The sequence below is a fragment of the Microtus pennsylvanicus genome, chromosome 6 (assembly GCF_037038515.1).
Source record: "Microtus pennsylvanicus isolate mMicPen1 chromosome 6, mMicPen1.hap1, whole genome shotgun sequence".
NCBI classification, from domain to species: Eukaryota; Metazoa; Chordata; class Mammalia; order Rodentia; family Cricetidae; genus Microtus; species Microtus pennsylvanicus.
In genome coordinates, this window is record NC_134584.1 from 35,158,359 (window position 1) to 35,180,688 (window position 22,330).

The 22,330-nt window shown below is 41.8% G+C and overlaps 1 protein-coding gene and 1 long non-coding RNA gene across 3 annotated transcripts in view; one reads left to right on the top strand and one right to left on the bottom strand.

Moving 5' to 3' along the window:
• Positions 1-22,330, top strand: part of Parp8 (poly(ADP-ribose) polymerase family member 8) — a 165,299-nt gene that overhangs the window by 63,724 nt on the left and 79,245 nt on the right. For both annotated transcript variants that reach the window (XM_075976032.1, XM_075976031.1), the window contains exon 4: positions 19,409-19,446. In XM_075976032.1, the coding sequence (XP_075832147.1) occupies positions 19,409-19,446 (38 nt within the window). The remainder of the gene's footprint in view (positions 1-19,408; positions 19,447-22,330) is intronic.
• On the bottom strand, positions 6,707-10,875 carry LOC142851885 (uncharacterized). The gene is made up of 3 exons (XR_012910885.1): positions 10,752-10,875; positions 8,616-8,690; positions 6,707-6,852 (listed from the first exon to the last, which is right to left on the bottom strand). It is a non-coding gene; the product is annotated as an uncharacterized LOC142851885 (long non-coding RNA).

The following is a 22,330-nucleotide window of genomic DNA, read 5'->3' on the forward strand; positions in this document are numbered from 1 at the left end:
CTCTCTGGGCTCTAATTTTATTGACTAGATGATGACATGAAAGATGAATGGTCCTTTGGCAATATAATTTTTTGAGTGGTAGAGAAGCATGCTTTACTCTTTGCTTCTGCATAGATGACTTTTCTTACATACTTTTCAATTAGATATTATTTTGCTCACATGCCTCTTTCACACATCTCATCCCCATTAACTGTCTCAAATGTTTACTTTTTAACCGATTGACTCAGAAGGCCTCTTGACAGATGGCGACTCTAGTTTTCCTGTCAGCTTGCAAACTGTAAGCATAAAAAGAAGAGTGTACAACAAGAAAGTCAGGCCTTTAATCATCTCCTGTCTTTTACTGAATGTACATTTCCTGAACAAAATTTATTTTTGTGTGCTTCCCCCCCTCTTTTTTTGATGCAGTATCTCCAGTAGTCCAGGCTAGTCTTGAACTCACGATGTTGCCAAAAATGGCTGGCAATTGCCACCTCCTTAGTAGAGGAATTAAAAATGGCATTGTGCTTTAGAATATGAGTAAGAAATTTTTTTTTGTTTTTTGTTTACTAATCAAAGGTAAAGATAGTGATAGAGAAATCATTGTATCTGCCTAGATATTTTGTAGGATAGTAACCCTGAGGGAGGTTTGCCCCATGGGCTTTGGATCATTTGGGACAGGGACTTTTATTGAGCAGGAAATGTTAAGATTCTCTAAAAGTGGGAAAGAAGTTTCTTGACCATACTGAGATCTGTATGAGAAACCACAAGAAGCCATGTGATTTAGGAAGATGTCAGGATACTTGGCTCTACTTCTCGATGGAGTTGGATGTTTCTTTACACGTTCATAGTGGGCATGATGGCATACTCTCGAAATACCAGCATTCTTTAGGCATGTCTCAAATACCAAACAGAATGAAATTCACATTCGTCCAATGAAGGGTGCATAGTGGCTCTGACTTCTTTGGCCCCAACCCTCTGAAGTCAGAGTTGTAATATGGACTTTCTGCCCTTCATCACTAAAACTTTTTTTTTTTTGGTTGAATTACAAGAGAGCAAAACCAGAACACGGAGTCACTCCAGTTTGGATTTCTTGTCTCACAATTATTTAGTTTTTACTCTTATGTCCAAAACAATAAGCGCATTGCCAGGTGGGCTGGAGTCTGATGAAAGTGTAAAGCAGGGATCTGCAGCAGTGTACAATGTACTGTCTGGCCCCTGAGTAGCTGGGAAAATTTGATAGTCTCTCTGTACGTGCAAGAAGATGAGCTGCTCTGTTGTAGCCTAAATGGAAGGGCCAGGAGACAGCTCTTTGTAGTTGCCACTGTGAAGACAGAGTCATCTAGTAATGACTTTCCACATAGATGATTCCTGTGTGTGTGGATGTAGGTGCTGGAAAGCCCCAGCTGCCGCACTCTGAACTCGGGGTTTTTACTGATAGCTTTCTTACTGTAACCAGGAACACATTTCCCCTTAATTACACTAGTAGGCCTCACAGCCACAATTTTGAAATACAGATCAGATAGTTTGTCCTCTAGAATCTCTGACTGGAAAATACCTGAAAATTAAAGTTATTTTGTAAATTTTGCCCCAAGATATTTATTGCAAATAGGTGTAAAAAAAAACAGAGGTCATTTCAAGTTTGTTGTAAGTGATCAGTCATGCATCTCCTTGTGAATATCTGTTTTCTTTAGAGTCAAGGTCTGGCTGTGTAGTTGTGTCTGGCCTTGAACTCAGTATGTAGAGCAGATCATAGTTAAACCTGTGCTGATTCTTCTGTCTAGACCTCTCAAGTGTTGAGATTGCAAGTATGTACCACCCTTTTGGTCTGTTTGTTTTTGTCCTTTGAGACAAGGTTTCATGTAGACCCTGATGTCTCCACACTCATTGTGTCCTAGAGGATGGCACAGAGTGTTGACCCTTCTGCCTCACCCCTGCACTGACTGTTGACACTTCTGCCTCACCCCTGCACTGAACCCTTGACCCTTCTGCCTCACCCCTGCACTGAACTCTTGGCCCTTCTGCCTCACCCCTGCACTAAACTCTTGGCTCTTCTGCCTCACCCCTGCACTGAACTCTTGGCCCTTCTGCCTCACCCCTTCAGCGTCACTGCCGTTCACATTTGTTGTAATTGCCAGGACTCACTGGGACTTTAATGCAACAGAGATACTCTATTCATTTTCTAATGTATGAAAAATTTGTTTCTTCTGAGTACATCTGGCTACTAAGATGTCACATCCGAGAGATTCTTGAGATTCACAGTGCTGATCTTCATCAGCATCGACTTCCTCAGTACAAATGTTGCTTAACCTTTGCTAGCAGTGGAAACAAAGCTTTGCACACAATTAAATGACTAACTACTTAGGGATCGCTCCTAAGAAAGGTTGAAATGAGAGTCTAGAAAAGTGACCACATTCCATGTGAGGGGGAACCAAGGAACACAAAGCAGTAATTCTTTTTTTTTTTTTTTTTTTGGTTTTTTGAGATAGGGTTTCTTTGTAGCTTTGGTGCCTGTCCCGTAACTAGCTCTTGTAGACCAGGCTGGCCTCGAACTCCCAGAGATCCGCCTGCCTCTGCCTCCCGAGTGCTGGGATTAAAGGCATGTGCCACCACTGCCCGGCCTCAAAGCAGTATTTCTTATTTGCAGACGTCAGTAAACATGGCTTGTAATTTTTATAACATGTTTCTGCTGAAGCTATAAGTGAACATACTATTCTGTAAACATTCAGTGAATGTTTTAAAAATTCTGCATAGAAATCAGCCCAGTGCTTGCATGAAGAACTAATCAAAGTACTGCTGGGGGCACTAAGTATGTGGCTGGAGTCTTTGGCTTTGGACACCTAGCAGTGTAAGGTGTCATTTTATAGACGAACTTAAATCACAGACAGTTGCACCGAGTCAGCAGATTATGGCCACTTTTCTTGTTGTTGAAGCTATAGAGACTGAAGCTGAATAGCTGTTAGAGAACAAAGCCTTTTCATTTCTGGTCTGTGGCCCTAGACGTCTGACTCCAAATGTGTGAAAAGCTGGCTTCTGACATGTTAGTTCAGCACTCTGATGGGCAAAGGAAAATCCAGATTATTAATTCCAACACTTTTGTTTCATTTTGTCTAATTGCCCTTTGAGACAAGAGCTCACTCTATACTCCAGGCTGTCTTCCAACTTGCTATGTTGCTCAGGTTGGCCTCGAATTCAAGTTTCCTTCAGCTTCCCAAGTGCTGAGATTGTAGGCGTCTGCACCACCCCTGGCTCATGATGAGGACTTTGGAAAATAAATAAGGATCACTTATTTGTATTCTTTTACTTAAAAGAGAAGGAAAACTACAAACTTCACATTTTAAAATTCTGGATGAGGTAGACCTCTTTAAAACGCTGAAGTTCTGTGATTGGTTGACTTTAACGACATTGTCACATGAAGTCAATTTTTGAAAGCTGTGCCCAGATGTAGAAAGCACTATATATTGCTACATTTCTGACTACGCTAAGGGACAGGCATTGTGGTCGTTGAATCATTTACAAACTGGCTCAATGTTTTTGACATACGTTTACAATTTGCTTAATCTACGAGAGCAATTTGTTAATGTGCGTTACCACATTGACAATGTATATCTTTATCCTCCTGATCCATCTCTTATCATAGGAGGCTTCTTTTAATATCCAGTGTGATTACTTATTTTCTCAGCGGGTCAGAGACCCTACATTTCATACAGATGTGGCTCCCACGCTCTTTCACTATTTCCTTCCATCTGCTTCATTGCCGGTGTCTGAAGAGTTCTCAGACACTGCTGCCCTCTTCCCTTCGGTTAGCGTCTTTGTCCACATAGACATTTCCCTGCTCTCCTTATAGTCTCAGTGGTAACCAGCAGCCTTCACCAAGGAGGAAGGGGAAGGTGATTTGCTTCATTATGTAAACACTGTTGCAGGTATTTAGAAGTCTGAAAGGAGTTTGGGGTTTAAATAGCATAGTGAGATGTGATCAGAAGGTTTTTAAACATCAAACTTCAGCTTCTGTTTTCCTTGAAGGTTTTATTTTTGACTGCATTTGGATGTTTATCTTCTTATCATTTGGTTCATGTGAAATTCAAAATGTTTTCTCATAGATCTTTTTTAGGGGATAGGGACCGAGACTGGGAAGCCTCATGGGGAACATTCATCTTTCCATTGTCATTGGGGCTCAGTGACCCTGCTGGGAACAGAAGGGAAATCTTCTGCGGCCTGGTGTGGAACGGCAGTTCTTCCCTTTGGGTCGCCTCCAGCATGCTACGTCATGAGGTCATTGCATGGTCCTGCATGATAACAGGGCAGTTTCCTGAAAATCCCACAATCATTTCAGACAAACCAGGTTGTTAGTAGTGTACTTATGTTACACACATTGATTATCCCGTTCTATTCCATGGCATGAGAATGACATGATTTCTTCTCAAATCCTGTCTCCAGGATGCTAGGGTGTGCTTTCTGTCTCTGATTAACTGAAAAACGAAATATCAGGCATCCTGTGGAGAGAGGGCTATAAACTTTCTCATTCTTCGATTTTTTGATAATCTGCGTTCTGAGAAGTTTCTTCATTGAGTTTCCTGGAGCTAGAGGTAGCACTGTCTTTGGAAATCAAGGATGACTTTGCATGGGTTTTGGAGTTCTCTGTTTTAGGGAGGAGTTCATGCTGCCAAAGTCAAGGGCACCAACACCTGGGTTCATTCTTTAACCTGCAGTATGTAAAAATGGAAGCTGAGACAGTGGGACATTGTTGCTTACCTTAAAATTCAGACCACAACAAAGATAATTAAAATATGCACAAATAACTGCCAGACAAATCCATTCTAGGGTAATGCTATTATTAATCTAGAGTCACAAGTACACTATTACCAAAACTCACTATGGTAGATTGTTAAAATAGAAACTCATCTTGGGCAAACAGATGTGACTGTTGAGAGGATTCCTTCCATTCTCCCCCCACTCCCCGCCCTCTGACTGTGCAACCCAGGTTCCTCATGAACTTGAGCTCCTTCTGCCTTAGTCTGTCCAATGCCAGGGTTCCAGGTGAGCATCAGCATGCCCAGCTGCAAGAATGCTTTCACATGCTCGATGAGTTGCTGGGTGCTTCTCCGATGAGGCAGTGCTGTAATTGGGTTCCAGTGTACATCTGCTCGGCCCCTGTTAGAACAAAGGATTTCCGCAATTTATTTTAAACATGTTTGTGTGACCTCCAAATATTGACCATTATGGCTTTGAAGTACTCCTTCTTTGTGTTAAGATTTTATAATGTTGCAAATATCAAGTGTAGTGTTTTCCTGATTTTGAGGATGTTGAATTATAGATGTATAGATTTATAAACAGATGACATGACTCCTTTGTCCATATTTCATATTATAGAGTGTAATAAAATTCTGTTAGCATGATTTATTTCATGTACACTAGAAGCCAAATGATATCCCTTCATCTGTTCCTATGAGTGAGCCGCAGCTAAAATGATCTAAGATCAGAATACACATACAGAACATAATTGGATTTAGGTTGTTTATCTTCTGCAAGGCATAAAATATCTTTTTTTCTACGATGACTTGAGAACCATTCAATACCATGGCAAAGGAGCCATATGGTTTCATATTTTAAACACAAAACACTCCCACCCTCACCATATATAGAAACACACATGTACACACATATATTTCTGGAATACAATGAGATACATAGAGAAATGAGATTTTATCAGGGAAATAAACAGTAATCTGTGTAATAGTTTCTGAGATTTAAGAAGATGATTTTGTGGTTAAAACTACACATATGCACACACACGCACACATACACATGCATACATGCGCACACACACATGCGCACACACATTATTCTCCCATAGTACCCATGTTCAGTTCCCATCATCACATCTGGTGACTCACAAATGCTTATCACTCTTGGCTTCCTTGCTGGGGGAGCGCACGTGCACCCTGTGTGTGCACCCCAAATCTTACAAACATTTAAGCCAATCTGTACATAAATAAATGAATAGGGAGTGTTTCAGGCAGGCTCGACACCTCAAATTTTTGGAAAAATTTATTGAGACAGATAGGCAGAGTGGAAGTTCCAAATGCTCAAGAGAGGGAATGTGAATTCGTACTTGAAGGTTGAGTCACATGAAGCCAGGAGATGACCCTATTTTATTAGGGTACACATTCTCACTTGAACTATGGGATGTAACTTTAGTGTTACATTTAGTGGTTTCCCTTATGACAATGTTTAATAACTACTAATAAAGGTTAATGTAATCATAATGCATCATTCATTCAATAATGGAAAAAAAGCAAACACGGCCTTTTGTAGCAACAACCAATGAATTGAGATCCCATTCTTCAGAGTTCTCCCCAGTCTCTATTACAACCTAAATCTAGACAGCGTGGCGTCTGCCATAGTGGTAGTCTTGGGATAATACCCTCTGTGTACAAGAGGACATTTATTTCTTTATGTTTTTTATTTATTTATTTATTTATTACAGGTTTCTGTCTCTTCCCCGACACCACCCCCCATATCCCTCCCCCTCCCCCAATCAACTCCTTCTCCCTCCTGAAGAGCAGTTCCCTGCCCTGTGGGAAGTCCAAGGACCACCTACATCCTTCCAGGTCTAGTAAGGTGACCATCCAAACTGCCTAGGCTCCCAGAAAGCCAGTATGTGCAGTAGGATCAAAACCTAGTGCCATTGTTCTTGACTTCTCAGCAGTTCTCATTGTCCGCTATGTTCAGCGAGTCCGAATTTATTCCATGTTTTTTCAGGCCCAGGCCAGTTGGTCTTGGTGAGTTCCCGAAAGAACATCCCCATTGTCTCAGTGTGTGGGTGCACCCCTCGCGGTCCTGAGTTCCTTGCTCGTGCTCTCTCTCCTTCTGTTCCTGTTTTGAACAGAAATGGGATTGTAACCTGAATCTGATTAGATTCACATAGCTTGTGTTGGTATTAACATTTTTGTTGTGGATATACTACTACTTAATCAGCTCTGTTCCTGAACATTTTAGTTACTTTTGCTTTTCAAAATAGAAGTGAGCTAGGGAGATGACGCAGCAGGTGCTTGCTGTCAAGTTGAAGACCTGCTTCAATCCGTGGAAGCCACAAGTTGTCCTCAGATCTGTGCGTTTGTGTGCATTCTGTAAACACACACACATAAAAAAGTTTAAAAAAGAAGCAGAAGTATTTTAAGTGGTGCCTACCGCGTTCATGTGGTTAACCTAATTGTTTACAACGCAAGTTCACCTGAAATAAGGAGACATTGACTATTGAATGCCGCAGCTGTGATGCTTGTGTAGTTTGCATGGTTCATGTGAGAACTGGAGCTGGAATTACTGAGATGCTTATTTTAGCATGCATTTGAAATGCTATTAACAGACTCACTCATGTTGTTACCAGATTCTTACAGTTTATGGCCAATTTTCCAATAGAAAATTAAAGATTTTTGCCAATTTTCAAATTTTTAATTTTTCCATTGATTGTCTTTTCTGTGATGATCAGTAGTTGTCAGACAGGGAGTGATGGTGCACACTCATAATACCAGCCCTTTGGAGGCTGAACTCAGGGCCAGCCTGGGCTACAGAGTAAGGCCCTCCTTTCAAATATCGAAAATCATTATGTCCAATAACAACAACAACAACAACAACAACAAAAACTAACCAAAATCCTAGTGTAGAAACAAGCAGATCATTATGAGTTTACAGCTAGCCTGCTCTACATCCAGGCCAGCAAGTCTACTTAGATACTATCCCAGAAAATGAAGGCAACCGTCAAACAAACAAAGAAACAAACAATTACTAACCCAAAAGAAACAGTGTTAGAACCAAGGTCCGGAGTATGCAGACCTACAACTGTGGACTAATGATGGGACAACAGAACAGAGTTAAGTTTTCAGCGATTTTAAAGGAAATATTGGACAGATTTGCTGTTCCTATCTGTCTTTCTGTCGCTAACACCTTGCCTCACAATTTCCCCAGGCTAGCCCTGAACTCATGGTTTTCCTGTCTCAGCCTCCTGAGTTCTGCCATGGGCCTTTCATAAGCCTGGATTATTCCCATCTCACCTTCAGTATCTACATATTTCATCTTTTGGAGCTCACATGACATCCCATCGCATGACCTGTCCCTTTCCTCCTCAGACTGAGAACTTGGTGCTAGCTAGCTATTAGGCCAGATTCCTTGGGAGAGTTTGAAAACATGGCTTTAAGAGATTCAGTCATTATTTCTTAATAATTGCTTGTCATTCCCAATTAATTGAAAATTATCTTCAGATCGCATAAGGATAGCCTTAATTATAAAATCAACGTAACCAATAATGTTCTTAGAGAAAAGGAAGGCTGAGTTAGTGATATTCACCATGTTGCCTGAGAAGGAGAAAACCATCACGAGGAGTTTGAATTCTGGTGTGATCAGGGAGAGTCTGATGTTGTTTCAAAATGTTTCACAGCAGTGTGCAAAGGCTGTGCCCACAAAGCTTGGAGATAGCTTAGGTCCTCCTCAGCTATGCTTTAGAAATCATTGCTCAAGCCGCAGCATAATAACCAGTAGCCACAACTGGATGTCCCTCACCAGTTAATTCTATCCGTGCCATCCTTGTTTCCTTGGCTCTGAGATAAACAGAGTATTTTCTGCATCTACCCTGAGAACTCTACCTGTCTGTGTTCCACGGAGATGTGTATCCAGACTGTTGACATAGTCAGGGCATTGTCGGAACTTGCCTCTCCTTCCTGGAACTAAAAAACCACCTGCCTTAGTTATTTATGGCTTTGAGGCTTTGTATGTTAATTGACGCACGAATGACTTTCATTCACTAATTGAAAACTCATCAATTAACTTTATGATCAAAATCTGTCAGTGTAATTGTTCTTAGTTTTGCCTTACTCTTGTGAGAATAAGATGTTTTTCAAAATTGTAACACCAGGAAAAGGATAATTGATTTTAGTAATGTACTGATAACTCATCTGGAGTTTGAAAGTTTGGGGCACTCCCTTGTTGAGTGGATGTCTTACCCAAAGGCTGAAGTTCAAAAAGAAGCCTGGGAAGTGGCAAGGAGGCCGTGCTTTCCAAAGCCAACTCAACACACACAGAAGGTCTGGAAGACGTTGACATTTGTACCTCTGCATTTTTTTTCCAGGTAACCTATGCACTTAAATTTTTTTCAATTATTTCTAATTGCAAAAATAGAAATATATTTTAATTTTTAGAATTTACAGAATTCTAATTTACTGAATTTAAATCTAATTTATAGAATTAGAAATAATATTCGATGAAAGTTCAGAATATTATTTGAATCTCTAAATCAAATCACTGCTATACTCCATACATCAAATTCACTAAACATAACACATAATATAAAACTATAGAGTAAACTTGGGATTCAATGTAAATTGGAATGTCTATGTTTAGTAAATCTGTAAAATTAAGAATCTTTCATTTCTATTAAATATTTCATGCTGACTCAACACAGTAAAAGGAAAGTCAGGGTTTGTATAATAAAGGTTTAGAATGCGATTTGAGGAGGGAATCTGTGTCTATCTTTGAACTTTTCTACATTTTATTTTTCATGTAACCAGTGTGTCCTTAGATCAACTTTCTTGTGGGTGTCTTAAGGTCACTAGACAAGACAGGGCTTCCTCATTCCCATGCAGGAGGAGCGAGTTATTCTTTCATAACCACTCTCTAAAAGTTCAAGCTGTACTCTGGGAGAACCACCCCGAACCAGCCATTGAGGCCGAGGCATGGAATAAATGCCTGGAAAATTCTGTCCTGAGAAAGAGGTCTAATATACTTTTCCTTTATGTTTTTAATTTAAAGTTTGTGTATACAGAGGACAACTTTCTGGAGTTAGTTTTTTCTTCTACCTTTACATGGGTTCAAGGGATTAAACTTGAGTTGTCAAGCTTGAACAGCAAGCAATTTTATCTGCTGTTCTCTCTCTCACTGATTTTTTCCCCCCAGTTAGAGTGTTATATAGCCCGGACTGAATCCAAACCACTATGTGGTAGAGCATGGCCTTGAACTTGTGATCCTCCCATCCCTACCTCCAGAGAGTGCTGCCACATCCTGATCCATGATGTGCTGGGGATCACACCTGGGCCTTGGTACCCGAGCTGCATCATCAGCCCGTGTGATCTGTAATTTCCTTTGGCTTCTTCAGTCAGCTTTTCTCTCCTCCCTCAGGAGGGGACTTTTCTCTTACACCATTTAAAGGGAAGCAGGGGAAGGAAAGCAGGAGAGTAATTTTGAGGAGACCTTGTGATAGCTGTGGCTGTTAAATTTTGTTTCTGCTTCATCTTTGAGTGTGGGCAGGAAGTGGAGAAATCATTTCATCACCGTGTCTCATCACGCAGCAGCCTTCTTCTGCACACCGTCTTCACGCTACCCTCTTGACAACCCTCAGCAGTATGTAGATAGTCTCCCTAACTAAATAAACAGCGGCAGGTCTAGCTAGGGAGTGCAGAGAGCAGTTCCAGCTCACCTTATACTAAAGCCCATGTTTTATCTCTATGGACGGTGTGCTCTTCCAGTGTTAAATGGTTATTATTACCTGTGAAATCATTTGTGCTAAGTTTATTTAGCATGGAAGGATCAAAGGATTTGTATGCTAGAAACTAACATTAATTCCACAAATATAGTACTCTCTGCAGTAAGTGTATGGCATTTTTTAACTTAACTATATTGTTGACTTTTGCATGGGGCAGAGATAGTGTAAAACAAACAAACCAAAAAAACCAAAGAAAAATTGACTGTTTAAAAACAAAGCAGCGTGCATCAGGATTATTAATCACCTGGAAGGAAGCAGGGCCTTCTGCACTCTTAGACTCATGGGGAAGCAGGTGGGAGTGAGTCCTGCAGATGCGTGTGTAATTTCAAACTGTGACTGCTCTGGCTGAGATCCACCAGCCTGGGAGGAAAGCAGAAAGTATTCCCCAGAATGGCACGCTTGAGATGTCATCTGAGGGGTAAAAGGAAGTCAAGAAGACAAAATGCAGAGAGAGTTCCAGACATGGACAGGGCATCCTCAAGAGCTGGGTCTTGCCTAGGGAAACAAACAAACAAACAAACAAACAAAAAACCCAACACAACCTGAGTCGGAGAGATGGCTCAGCAGGTCAGCTCTTGCCTGGAAAGCCTGACTGATGACTTGAGCTTGATCCCTGGAACCCACATAGAGGTGGAGGGAGAGAACGGGCTTCACGCAGTTGTCCTTGGCTTTCACTTGCATGCTTTGGGATGTGTACAGCCTCCTCCCCCTTGCTCCTGTTTATGTACAGCCAGCAACAGTAAACTAAAAATTCTAAACTACTTGAAGGGAATGTTTTTTTATGTGTATTTATTTTTCTGTATATAAATGTTTTCTCTGCACATATGTATGTTTATGGCATGCATGTCTGGTGCCTATAGAAGCAAAGGGGGCATCGGATTCTCTGGAACTAGAGGCACAGAAGATTATGGACTGGATCCAAGCCTGGGTCAGTAGTCTGCGGTACATGCCGTTAACTGCTAAGCTGTCTTCCCAGCTCCCCACTTTGTTGTGTTTATCTGACTGGGACAAACAGAACCCAGGGCAGTGGTGTGGGACAAATAAGGGTGACACTAGTAGTCAGGGGCCTACAGGCCCTCTAATTGCTCTTCAGAATTGTTTTGCTCTTCCACAAGAAATGAACTTGGCAAGAACTCCCTTTATATGCCTTAACTCTTTGAGGAATCTGCTCAGATGGTGTATACATTGTAGTTTGAATGAAGATGGTCACCCAAGGGAGTGGTGCTATCAGGAGATGTGGCCTTGTTGGAGGAAGTGTGTCACTGTGGGTTTGAGGTCTCCTTTGCTCAAGCTACACCCAGTGAGACAGTTGACTTTCTGTTGCCTGTTGGATCAAGATGTAGCTTCTTCTCTACTCCCAGCCCCTTCTCCAGCACCATGTCTGCCTGCATGCTGCCATGTCCTGTCATGATGATAATGGACTAACCCCCTGGAACTGTAAGCCCCCCCCCCCCCCAACTAAAGGTTTTCCTTTATAAGTGTTGCTGTGGTCATGGTGTCTCTTCCCAGCAATAGAAACCCCGACTAAGACAGTACAATACTACCCGTGGTGTTTATCTCTCTTGAGTGTTGATCGTATTTTCCCGGTATTTCTTCCCACAATGCAAATACTTGACTTCAGCTATGGAATTGTTCTCTCATATTCGGTCTTTAAATCTTGCTGTATTGTGTGTGCAGCACTCGCACAGCGTCTCAGTGCACGGTGTAGCTATACCGATGGAAAGAATTCAGATATACAAGAAGACTAATTTTATTCAGAATTCTAGGGAGTAATAGAGAGATTCAGTCTTTTCATGCAGTGTTGCTATGCGTCTGCAGTTGGTATGTGTTTATTGATATGAAAGGGAACATGTCTCATCAGACCAAATGGGTTTCCCTTACTGTATCAGAAACACCTTTTGCTATTAGTTTCTAAAGTTCTTCTTTTGTTTCGAGACAGGGTCTCATGTAGCCTAGGCTGGCCTGAAATTCACCATCTTTTCTGAGGGTAATTTGAACCTCAGATCCTCTGCTCTCCACTTCTCAAATTCTGGGATTACAGATTAAAACTGTTCTTGGGGCGATGATGTAATTCACTTGGCAGATTGTTTACCTAGCAGGCCCTGAGTTCAGTCCTTAGCACCACATAAAATTGAATGTGGGCCCATATTCGTCATCTCAGCATGTGGGAGGCAGAGGCTGAAAGAGCAGAAGTTCAAGGTCATCCTTAAGGATACATAGAGTTTAGGGCCTGGGTTACTTGCCTCGAAAAAAAAAACTCTCTTCCTCTACTCTTTAAGTTGTCTAGTATAATCAACATACATATACAATATAATACTTAGGAGAGCTGGTACTTTGCATTTACAATTTCATCATCAGTGTGCATGAATATATATGTACCACAGCATGAGTATAGGGCTCAGAGAACAGCACAGTGTCAGAACTGTTTTTTTCTTCCTCCTGCATGTGGGTTCTGGGGATCAAACTCAGGTTTTTAAGCTTGTATCCTTTGATGACAAGTGCCTTTATCCGTTAGCTCTCTCGGCCCTCATCTGTTTATCTTAAATAATACTTTCCTTCATACCTGTGTAGTGAAACTTTCCTGTTTCAGTAATGGCATAGATATTATAAACCGTAGAACTGTGAGACTAATAGAACGGAAGTCCTAAATGGAGCGTGCGCTTATGGAACCTGTACAGCAGAACGGAACGTTAGACTCAGTAGAAAGGACAGATGTTTGTCTTCTCTTGTGTGGATGCAGGAAAGACGGTACTCTAAGTCTATGTGCGGGTGGCTGGCGGGAGAAATAGTTCAGTGCCCGAGAGAAGAGCCAAATGGCAATCTCCTTTAACTTATTTTTTTTAAATTTATTTATTTATGAAAGATTTCTGTCTCTTCCCCGCCACCGCCTCCCATTTCCCTCCCCTTTCCCCAATTAAGTCCCCCCCCTCCTCAGCCCGAAAAGCAATCAGGGTTCCCTGTCCTGTGGGAAGTTGTGGAATAAAAGGATTTGGTGGCCAGAGGACAAGCTGTTATTAGGTTTGGGAAAGCTGTCAGGATTTAGAAAAGAAAAGAAAAACAAGAGGAATCTGAGCTTTAGGTTCTGTGTCTATTAAAGCTGGTGCTGAGGACCCTGGGTGTCCTTGTGGGCTTAGAACCCTTAGCATCACTGTCTTATGAGCATTTTTCAGAGATCTAGAGGGCAGTGCCAAGCATGACTGCATCTGCCATTTTGAGCTTTTAGAGTCTCCGGGGTCAAGGTTGAGGCTTCCCAGCAAAGAATGTGAAGGTGCTGTAGAGAGAGCAATTCTCTAGATCCAGGAAGAGGACGGACTGATGCCTGGAGGCACTTGTGAAGGTCTACGGAGTGAAAAATTTTTAAGATTTGGGAGAGTTGGCACTAAAGAGTATAACATAAAGGCTGCAAGTTTTACCAGAGATGCAGATTCTACCCCTGGTCAAGATCCAGGCTCTAGGAAGAAGGTGAGTTGAATGAGGCCTTGGAACTCTCCGGAGCTTAACGTTGTCAATATTGATGGGGGTGAGGGAAGGAATTTAGGGGAGCAGGAAAGGGCACTAGAATCCTCCAATTCTGAAGTTACTTGGAGACTGTAGCTAATAATTGGTGAAGAATGAGGGAACACTAGCTGGTTGACCCAGATAATTAGAAAAGAGTTTTTGGGAAATGAAACATGAAGTGAACATAAAGGTGAATGTTGTGGGTCTTGAATGGGATCAAACGAGCAAACTGAGCTCCTAATGGTCCCAAAGGCCTGAGAGATGAGCCCGAGGGCAGAGTCCTAGGGTAATTTCTTTTCACTCCTCAGCTCCAGAGGAGCAGAAGCTCCTGGCCGCATGGCAGCTATGAGGGTGGTTTTCTGTAAGGAGTTTTTGGTGTCTCACTTGAAGGTGAACAAAGAACCTCAGGGCCTGCCTTAGTTTCTGTATTTTGCTTTTCCTCGTGTGAACTCAAAAAGTCTAATTTAACTGGGGAAGCCTAGGCATTTAAAGGCACTGCTCTTAGGAAACGTGTTTTAAAATTTAGGGAGTAAAGCAAAAGAGACATCGCATAGAACAGCAGGAGATTTCGTTTGTTCTGTCAAAATCTTGGGTGTTATGGGAAAAAGAAAGGAGCCCAGGACCCGGGAGTTTTGCTTCACAGCTGGCCACAGTGCTGTGGGGTCTATTATAAAATATAGGTATTGAATTCTTCCGTGTAGGCATAAGTCCCGCCCCTTAGGGGGCGTGTTTGCCTCGGGCTAATGTCTGCCTATAAATTTGGCGAGCGTGCTCCTAGCGGCGCTTCTGCTTTCCTGGTCTCCGCGGGAACGGTGGTTCTGTAAGTCTATTTCTACATTAAAACTATATATATTTTTACAATCTGTCTGCATTCGTTTACGCCGCTACATTTTGGCGCCATTTGTAGTATTATGAAGCGGTGGTGGGGCTGCGTCCCCAACACCCCAGCCGCCTGCTCGGCTAGCTTTTGCCCTGAAATAACAACACACAAATTGTATTCATTTAAACACTGCTTGGCTCATTTCTATCTAGCCTCTTCTAGGCTAACTCTTGCACCTGGACTAGCCCATTTCTTATCATCTGTATAGCACCGATCTTACAGGGAAGATTCTAGCCTAAGTCCATCCTGGGTCGGAGCTTCATAGCGTGCATCTTCCCTGGAGCGGGGAGCATGGCGTCTCTCTCTTAGGCGTCTGCTCCCGAGAGCAGAGCTGTGGAGTCTGAGCTCACTTCCTCTTCCTCCCAGCGTTTTGTTCTGTCTACTCCTCGCACCTATCTTCTAACCAATGAAATGGGCCAAAGCAGTTCCTTTACTAGCCAATGACCTTCCTCCATCACTTCCAAAATGTCTTCCAAATCTAAAATTCACTTATTTTTAGTCTGAATTCTCCATTCCATTTTAAGACGCTGCCTTCCTTTATCCCCTGTATTAGTTACTTTTCCATTGCTGTGATAAAACACTGCGACCAAGACAGCTTATAAAAGAAAGGTTTTATTTGACTTACGGTTCCAGAAGGGTCAAAGTTCATCATGGCAAGGAGGCACCACACAAACAAGTGGCAGTCATGGTGGCTATAGCAACTAGCAGACAGCTCATATCTTGAACTGTAAGCATAGAGGGGAGAGATAGAGCTCAACACGCAAAGTCCACCATCAGTGATATCCTTCCTTCAACAAGGATACATCTCCCAAACCTTCCCAGTGCCATTAATTGGATACCAAGTATTGGGATGCCTGAGACCACAGGGGACATTGCTCATTCAAATCCTCATACCTCCCTACTATCCTTTTAAATTTTATAAGCTGTTATAATTATTTTTATTTTGAGACAAGGTCTTTCTATGTATTCCTGCCTGGCTTTGAATTTGCCCACCACCTTCTGTCGTTTTTCCACCATTCTCAAATGGTTTTCTTAAAGCCGACAACTTGGGAAGGAGGAACAAATTTGTTTCATTTGGCTCTCGATTACGTGATTCGGGAGGAAAAGGGTATAAGGTACAAAGGACGAGTTTAGATGCGTGATTGGCCCTGTGAATGATTCCAACGACAGCAGTAAAGCTCAACTGTAGGCTAGCACAGGCTGCGCGTCGGGTGGCTCCTCTAGGATGGCCCTCTGGGTCTGTTGTGGGAGATGTCTTTCCTAGGGCCAAATCATATTAGAGGAACCACACAGGTAATAGAAATGCTTTATGGATCCCAGCTAACACTTCTGACCAGAAGTATCTCATGCCATGGTCCGCATATAGAATATACAGAACATGTATCAACTTACCTGATGTTCTCTCTAAAGCTCTTTAATATACTCACCATGCAGCATCATCCAGGATTATGAGGGCATTCCTTCCTGAACAGGACCTAGAGCTTCAGGCTTTTCTCGTGTCCCCTCCTTTGGTTTTAAGTTCTCCGGCATGCCACTGGCCTGCCGTGTAGTGTTTATTATGTGTAGAACATCCCAACCCTCCTCCGAAAGCTACTTAACCATTGCTCTTTGCTCACCCCGCCCCCGTCACCCTTTTTGACCCTACCCATTTAGAGCCTTGAGCTTAGTCATCCAAGTGTGCTTGTACTGGATTGCATCCCTTCGTGTTCTGCAAGCCTCAGAGTGGGACTGATTAAGATTTTACAGGCCTGGCGATTTTCCTCTGCTGCTCACTCCCAAAGCACGCTTTAGGTCAGGGAGTCAGTGAATCATTTCGCAGGGCTCTTGTTTTCTGTTTGATTCTAGAAACATTGGGTATGGTCATGAACATGGGCCTCCGTAAAGGAAAATTGTCAGAGTTAGCGTTGAGTTTGGATGAATGTGAAGTATTGATTGTATCTTTTTACCAATGCAGCCGAGTTCTCCAGAGCACATGTATTCATGAGAATTTCCTGTTAATTGCAGTGCTTGAGGCTCAGTGTGGTGATGTGCACATGGAATCCTAGCATTCTGGGGAGGGTGGTGATGTGCACGTGGAATCCTAGCATTCTGGAGAGGGGGGGCAAGTACAGGGGTCAATGTCAAAAGTCTGACCTGGTTACATGGTCATCTTCAGACTAGCTTGAGTTTCCTGAGATCCTGTCTCAATCAAACAAAACAAACAAACAAGCAAAACAGCTGGGGTTTGGCTAAGATTGCTCACCAAACCATCACACAAGACCTGGAGGGCGTAGATGTGGACTCTGATTTTTCTAGAAAGAGGCCGCAGCTGACTGCATGTGTGACTTTTTCACTGTTACTCAGCTAGTAAGTCTCCAAATTAACTCCAAGGCTTCTGTTAGTCTGTAGCAGCCTCCCTGACTGGATGAAGACAAAGGAACAGATTAAGGCTTCATTTGACATTTTGACATTGATTTGAGTGAAAACTGAGGCCGGATACTGTTGTCTGAGAACATAGCATGTTGTAAATTGATTCAACTTGGAATGGTATATAATCTTTGGCCAGGTGCCTGGCTTCTGTCATAAGGAACTGCCGGATAAGAAAGGGTGGGCTGCTCAACAAGAATTTTATTGCTATGTATAATTTTCCCATTGTATAAGCAAATGAATGATGAGAGAGTAAATTCACATTAAGTTATAGTGTTTAATTCTCCTTTCAAGGTTGAGGCACCGGTGACGTGGATATTTTGCCTCGTTGGCATTTGATTCCCAAAGCTGGGGTTTTGGTTGGGGTTGATTCAGCATCAGCTACTTGCTTAGCTCGTCTCATTCCCTTCTTGCACAATACACCCCCCTAAGAATTGCTCTCAATTTACTGCTATGATAGGGTCCTATGTTGCTTTTTCTCGTTTCCATTTTAAATATCGTCTATGACTAGAGTAACTTTTTGAGATAATAGTTTTGCCTTCCAAAGTTACCACTGTGATCCTTACTGTATAGTTTTGTGCACTTGGACACACACACACACACACATACACACACACACACACAGAGAGAGAGAGAGAGAGAGAGAGAGAGAGAGAGAGAGAGAGAGAGAGAGAGTTATATCACACTCCTGAGATGACAGAATTGGAGACCCATTGGAAAACTGGTTTTCCATTGGTTGTATTGGTAGCAAATGGAGCTGGGAACATTAAGATGGAGGGGTGACAAGTGTCACCCTGATGAGACAACATGAGTGAATAGTTCTGGTCTTGAGTATGTAGTACATATGTGTTTCATGCGTGACAAAATGACATAGAACGGCACATGCCTTAACTTCTATTTCTTGATTTTGGTGTTCTGCTATGTGTACGTAAGTTGTAAGCAGTAGGGTAAATGTCATGGAGGCTATACGAATCTTTGTACATTCTTTGCAGTCTTACCTGAATCAGTATTATTTCCAAGTTAAAAAGTAAATGATTGAACTTTCTACTGCCCAAGTTCTTTTCTGCCATGTTCATTGCTTGGTGTTGTACCTCTCTGAATCAGCCATCCACGTTATCTCCTTTATTTGTTCTGCTTAAATATGATTTCACCTTAACATGTTTGGTTTCTTGACTTAGAAATGAAACAGCAAATGTCTTTTATGAACAGTGACATACAATTTCTGTACTACGTCACTAACCCATGTATTAGTCATACAACTAATGTATGAGTCTTGTTTATCATACGCTAAAACAGTTGATGATGCTATAGATATCAATGGTCATGGAGCTTGAATCTCCAGAGATGTTCAGTCTTGTTGACAGAGATAGAAAAATGAACAAATAGGTTATCTAAATTCCTATCATCTGAAATAGGTTTGGAGAAGCATCAGGGTCCCAGAGAAAGGATTTGAAAAATTGTTGACATTCAATCAAAACATTTTTTTCTGAAGCAATGCAGTTCTCAGAACTGAAAACATTTTGTTTGTTATATCTAATGGTTTTAAAGGCTGAATTGAGAGAAATCGCTTAGTTACCTGCATCCATCATTCATTAGTTTTAAGTAAAACGACACTTTTTTTTAAAAAAAAAAACCACTGTGGAAAAGCAATATTGAAAACAGATGTTGGGCTTGGGAGTACAGCTGAGTGGTAGAGTGCCTATTGTATACAAGGTCATGAGTCCCACTCCCAGCCTCATCCACATGCAATTTAGACTCTTGAGTACCATCTCAGCAACAGAGCATCCTCTCTAACATGGCGAGAAGGCTTTGGGCAATCTGAACGATTGTGATGAGCCTTCGTGTATTGCTGAAATGAAAAGACCTGCCGATAAGCCGAGGGCAAAGTATCAGCTGGGAGAGGGATTATTTCAGGAAGGCTCAGGAAGACCTGCTGAAGTCCAAATTCACAGCCTTGCATTTCCTTTGCCACTTTAAAATAAGTCTTCTGGTCTGCGTGCACCGTGTGCTTACACTCATACAAATAGACGGGCAACAGTGGGTTGGGCTTTTCTTGCGCAAAAGCATGGCTCTCTCCAGAGTGACTTAAGCCGTTTGTTTTTTGTGTGTCTTTACAGTGTGTCCTACTCGGTCCACGTCTCAGAAGATTATCCAGGTAAGGCTTTCCTGTAAAGTTTTTATTAAGCACCTCTGACTGTCTTCATCCTCTGGAGATTTGAGATATGTGCGCGTGCATGGAACCGTGACACTGTCAGAGGAGGCATAAAGACAGAGGAAGAATCCTCTTCATTGTGAGTTCCTCGGACAAAAATCAAATTCAGTACTCACTGCAAAAGGACACAAAAATAATTAAGTTCTAAAGAAATGTATGACAATAGCTTCCTGCCAAATTATGAACTGCTTATTTTTAAAAGTAAACTCACACGGGCTGGATGTGGTGGATACATCTTTGATTCCAACACTTGGGAGGCAGAGGCAGGTGGAGGTCTGAGTTCGAGGCCAGTTTGGTCTACAGAGTGAGTTCCAGAACAGCCAAGGCTACAGAGAAACCCTCTTGAAATAAACAAATAACTCACATGCACATATGTGCACACCCGCAGAGAAATTACTAAAGAAATAACTATTAGGTATGTTTTCTGTATGAAAACGCAGCTAGACCAGTTTAGAGAATCTTTTATTACTTTGGAGTGGTGTAGGGTAGTAAACCAAGTGGCACCAATGCTTAGCTCCCTCTGGTGGCGAAGAGGTAGTATTTATGTATTTATGTATTTATCCCCTTACTTCATTGGAGTGGTGCTTGGAAATATAACTTGGTTTTGTGTAAGATATACCTATTTTACTTTGTGTGTATGAGTATTTTGCCTGTGGGCATATATGCGCACCATGTGTGTGCTTGTTAGAACCCCTGAAACTATAACGTTACTATGGTTGTGTGCTGGGGATTGGGTGAATGGTCTCTGCAAGTACATCCAGTGCTCTTTGCCATTGGGTCATTTCTCTAGTCCCCTAAAATGTATTTTTACTTTTCTTTTCAGTTTTGGGATTGAACACAGTCTTGTGCATGCTAGACCAGTGCTCTGCCACTGAGCTAAATGCCTAACCTGTCAAAATGGAAAGGAATTAAATGTATGTGTATGGTTGTTTTTATCTGCATCCATATCTGAGCACCATGAGCCTGCAGTGCCCACAGATGCTGGAAGAAGGCGTCATTTTCCTTGGGACTGAGTTTTAGATGGTTGTGGGTAGCCATGCGGATGCTGGGTATTGAACTCGGGTCCTCTGGAAGAGCAACCAGCGCTCATTACCACTCAGCCATCTCTCCAGCCCCTAAAATTTGAAATTTTTTAATTTTAATATAAATTTTGTGTTTTATTTACGAAAGTCTCAGTAAATTTTTATTTCCCCAAGATAACAGAATTCAAATACATATTTGATTTAATTGATTAGAGTAGGTGTTATTTTGCTGAGGGAGAGACAGCTTTGCACATTCTGGTTTAAATGCTGAGGCTGAGGTTTGAACTGGCTGATGTATCTGGTCCATCAAATACACCGCGCCAAATACAGGTACCAATTGCTTCCAGCTGTACAGTTGAATCTAATCCCAAATGCCATTGTGGGTGACAGGAAAAAAGTGGCAATCATTGTTAACTATTTCTCGGACCAGCAAACCTCTACTTCTACGCCTTTGGCCTGGTAAACCTCTCTGCTGATGCAATAATCCAAATTAGACCAAATGAAACCAAATTAGAAGAAACCCAGGTTTAATAGATGTTAGCGCTCCTGGGTGGCCCCCCGGAAAAACATGAAGAGGGGAATAGAGAGCCAAAAGACCACAGAAAACCGGAGACCATGTTTTCATTCTCTGCGCGGGGGGTGGGGCAGTTTAAATAGCCTGTGGGAGTGGTCTTGACTCTCCCTTGGGGAAGGGTCATCATTTGGTGGACTTTCTTGGAGGTGGAGTTTGGATTGAACTCCCAGGAGAGGTGACTTGAAATGGAGTTTTCCGCCCAACATTCCAAAATGGATGCTAGGAGCTGGGATGAAGCCCCCAACTAGAAAACCATATTCATCCTTAAAGAAAAGGTGCTGACAAAATCAAAGGATGTTCTGTACGAACATGGCACTCGGTGACAATCTGCCTCTCACCTCTGGCAATTGTCGCCTCTGAGAAAGTGCCGTACCTGTTTTTCTGGGGCCTCAGAGTGACCATTAGTGTGATAGTACTTTCCCTTTTATTAAATTTGAATCCAGATTAACTTGAAGTTTGTTATTTACTATGTTTTGCTTTTCCAGACTGACTATTGCATAAAATTATGCGTTTGTTTTTTCATCTAATAAACATTGCTTCCCCCTACATTTTTGGAATGCTTTTCAATAATAGAAAAGTTGGCAGCTTTGTGTCAAAAGTAGCCTGTTTCTACTTGTCAAAAAAGGCTTATTATTTGTTTTTTATTTACCATGTGGACTATAGAAGTTACTGAATTTTTACTTGGCCACTGCTGAAGAATCACATCCTCCATTAAGTAATCAGGTGCCACGCTATGACCCTAAGCATCTCGATATTACCTGCTGGAACTGCATGCGTGTTGTTTTGTACTCGGTGTTACAGACTACAAGATGGAGCCGACTGGCTCTTTGAGCATTCATAGAGCTAGCAAGCAAGCCTGTCTGAGCCTGTCTTTTTAGATGTGGTAAGAGAGGCTTATGACATTTGTGGTTTTCCTGTCATGATTCTGGATTTGTTTTATGTCAGCAATATTTTTTATTACATGTCCTTTTGAAAAGTTGCTATGTTGTTGAAATGTGTGTTTTGTTTCTTTTAAGAAAAAAGAATTTTATACTGTTCGGTGTCTTGTAAAATATTTCATTCTCATTCATGTAGCTGATATTTTGTTCTTCTCTTCCTACACTTTGGTTTATTTTACAGAACCTTTGCCTATGTTTAAAAAATTATTTCAAACAAATAGCTTCTTTTACTGTTTTTTAGTTGGTAAATTCAATAATCATGGTACTATCTTCATTAATTCCTTCTGGTAAAG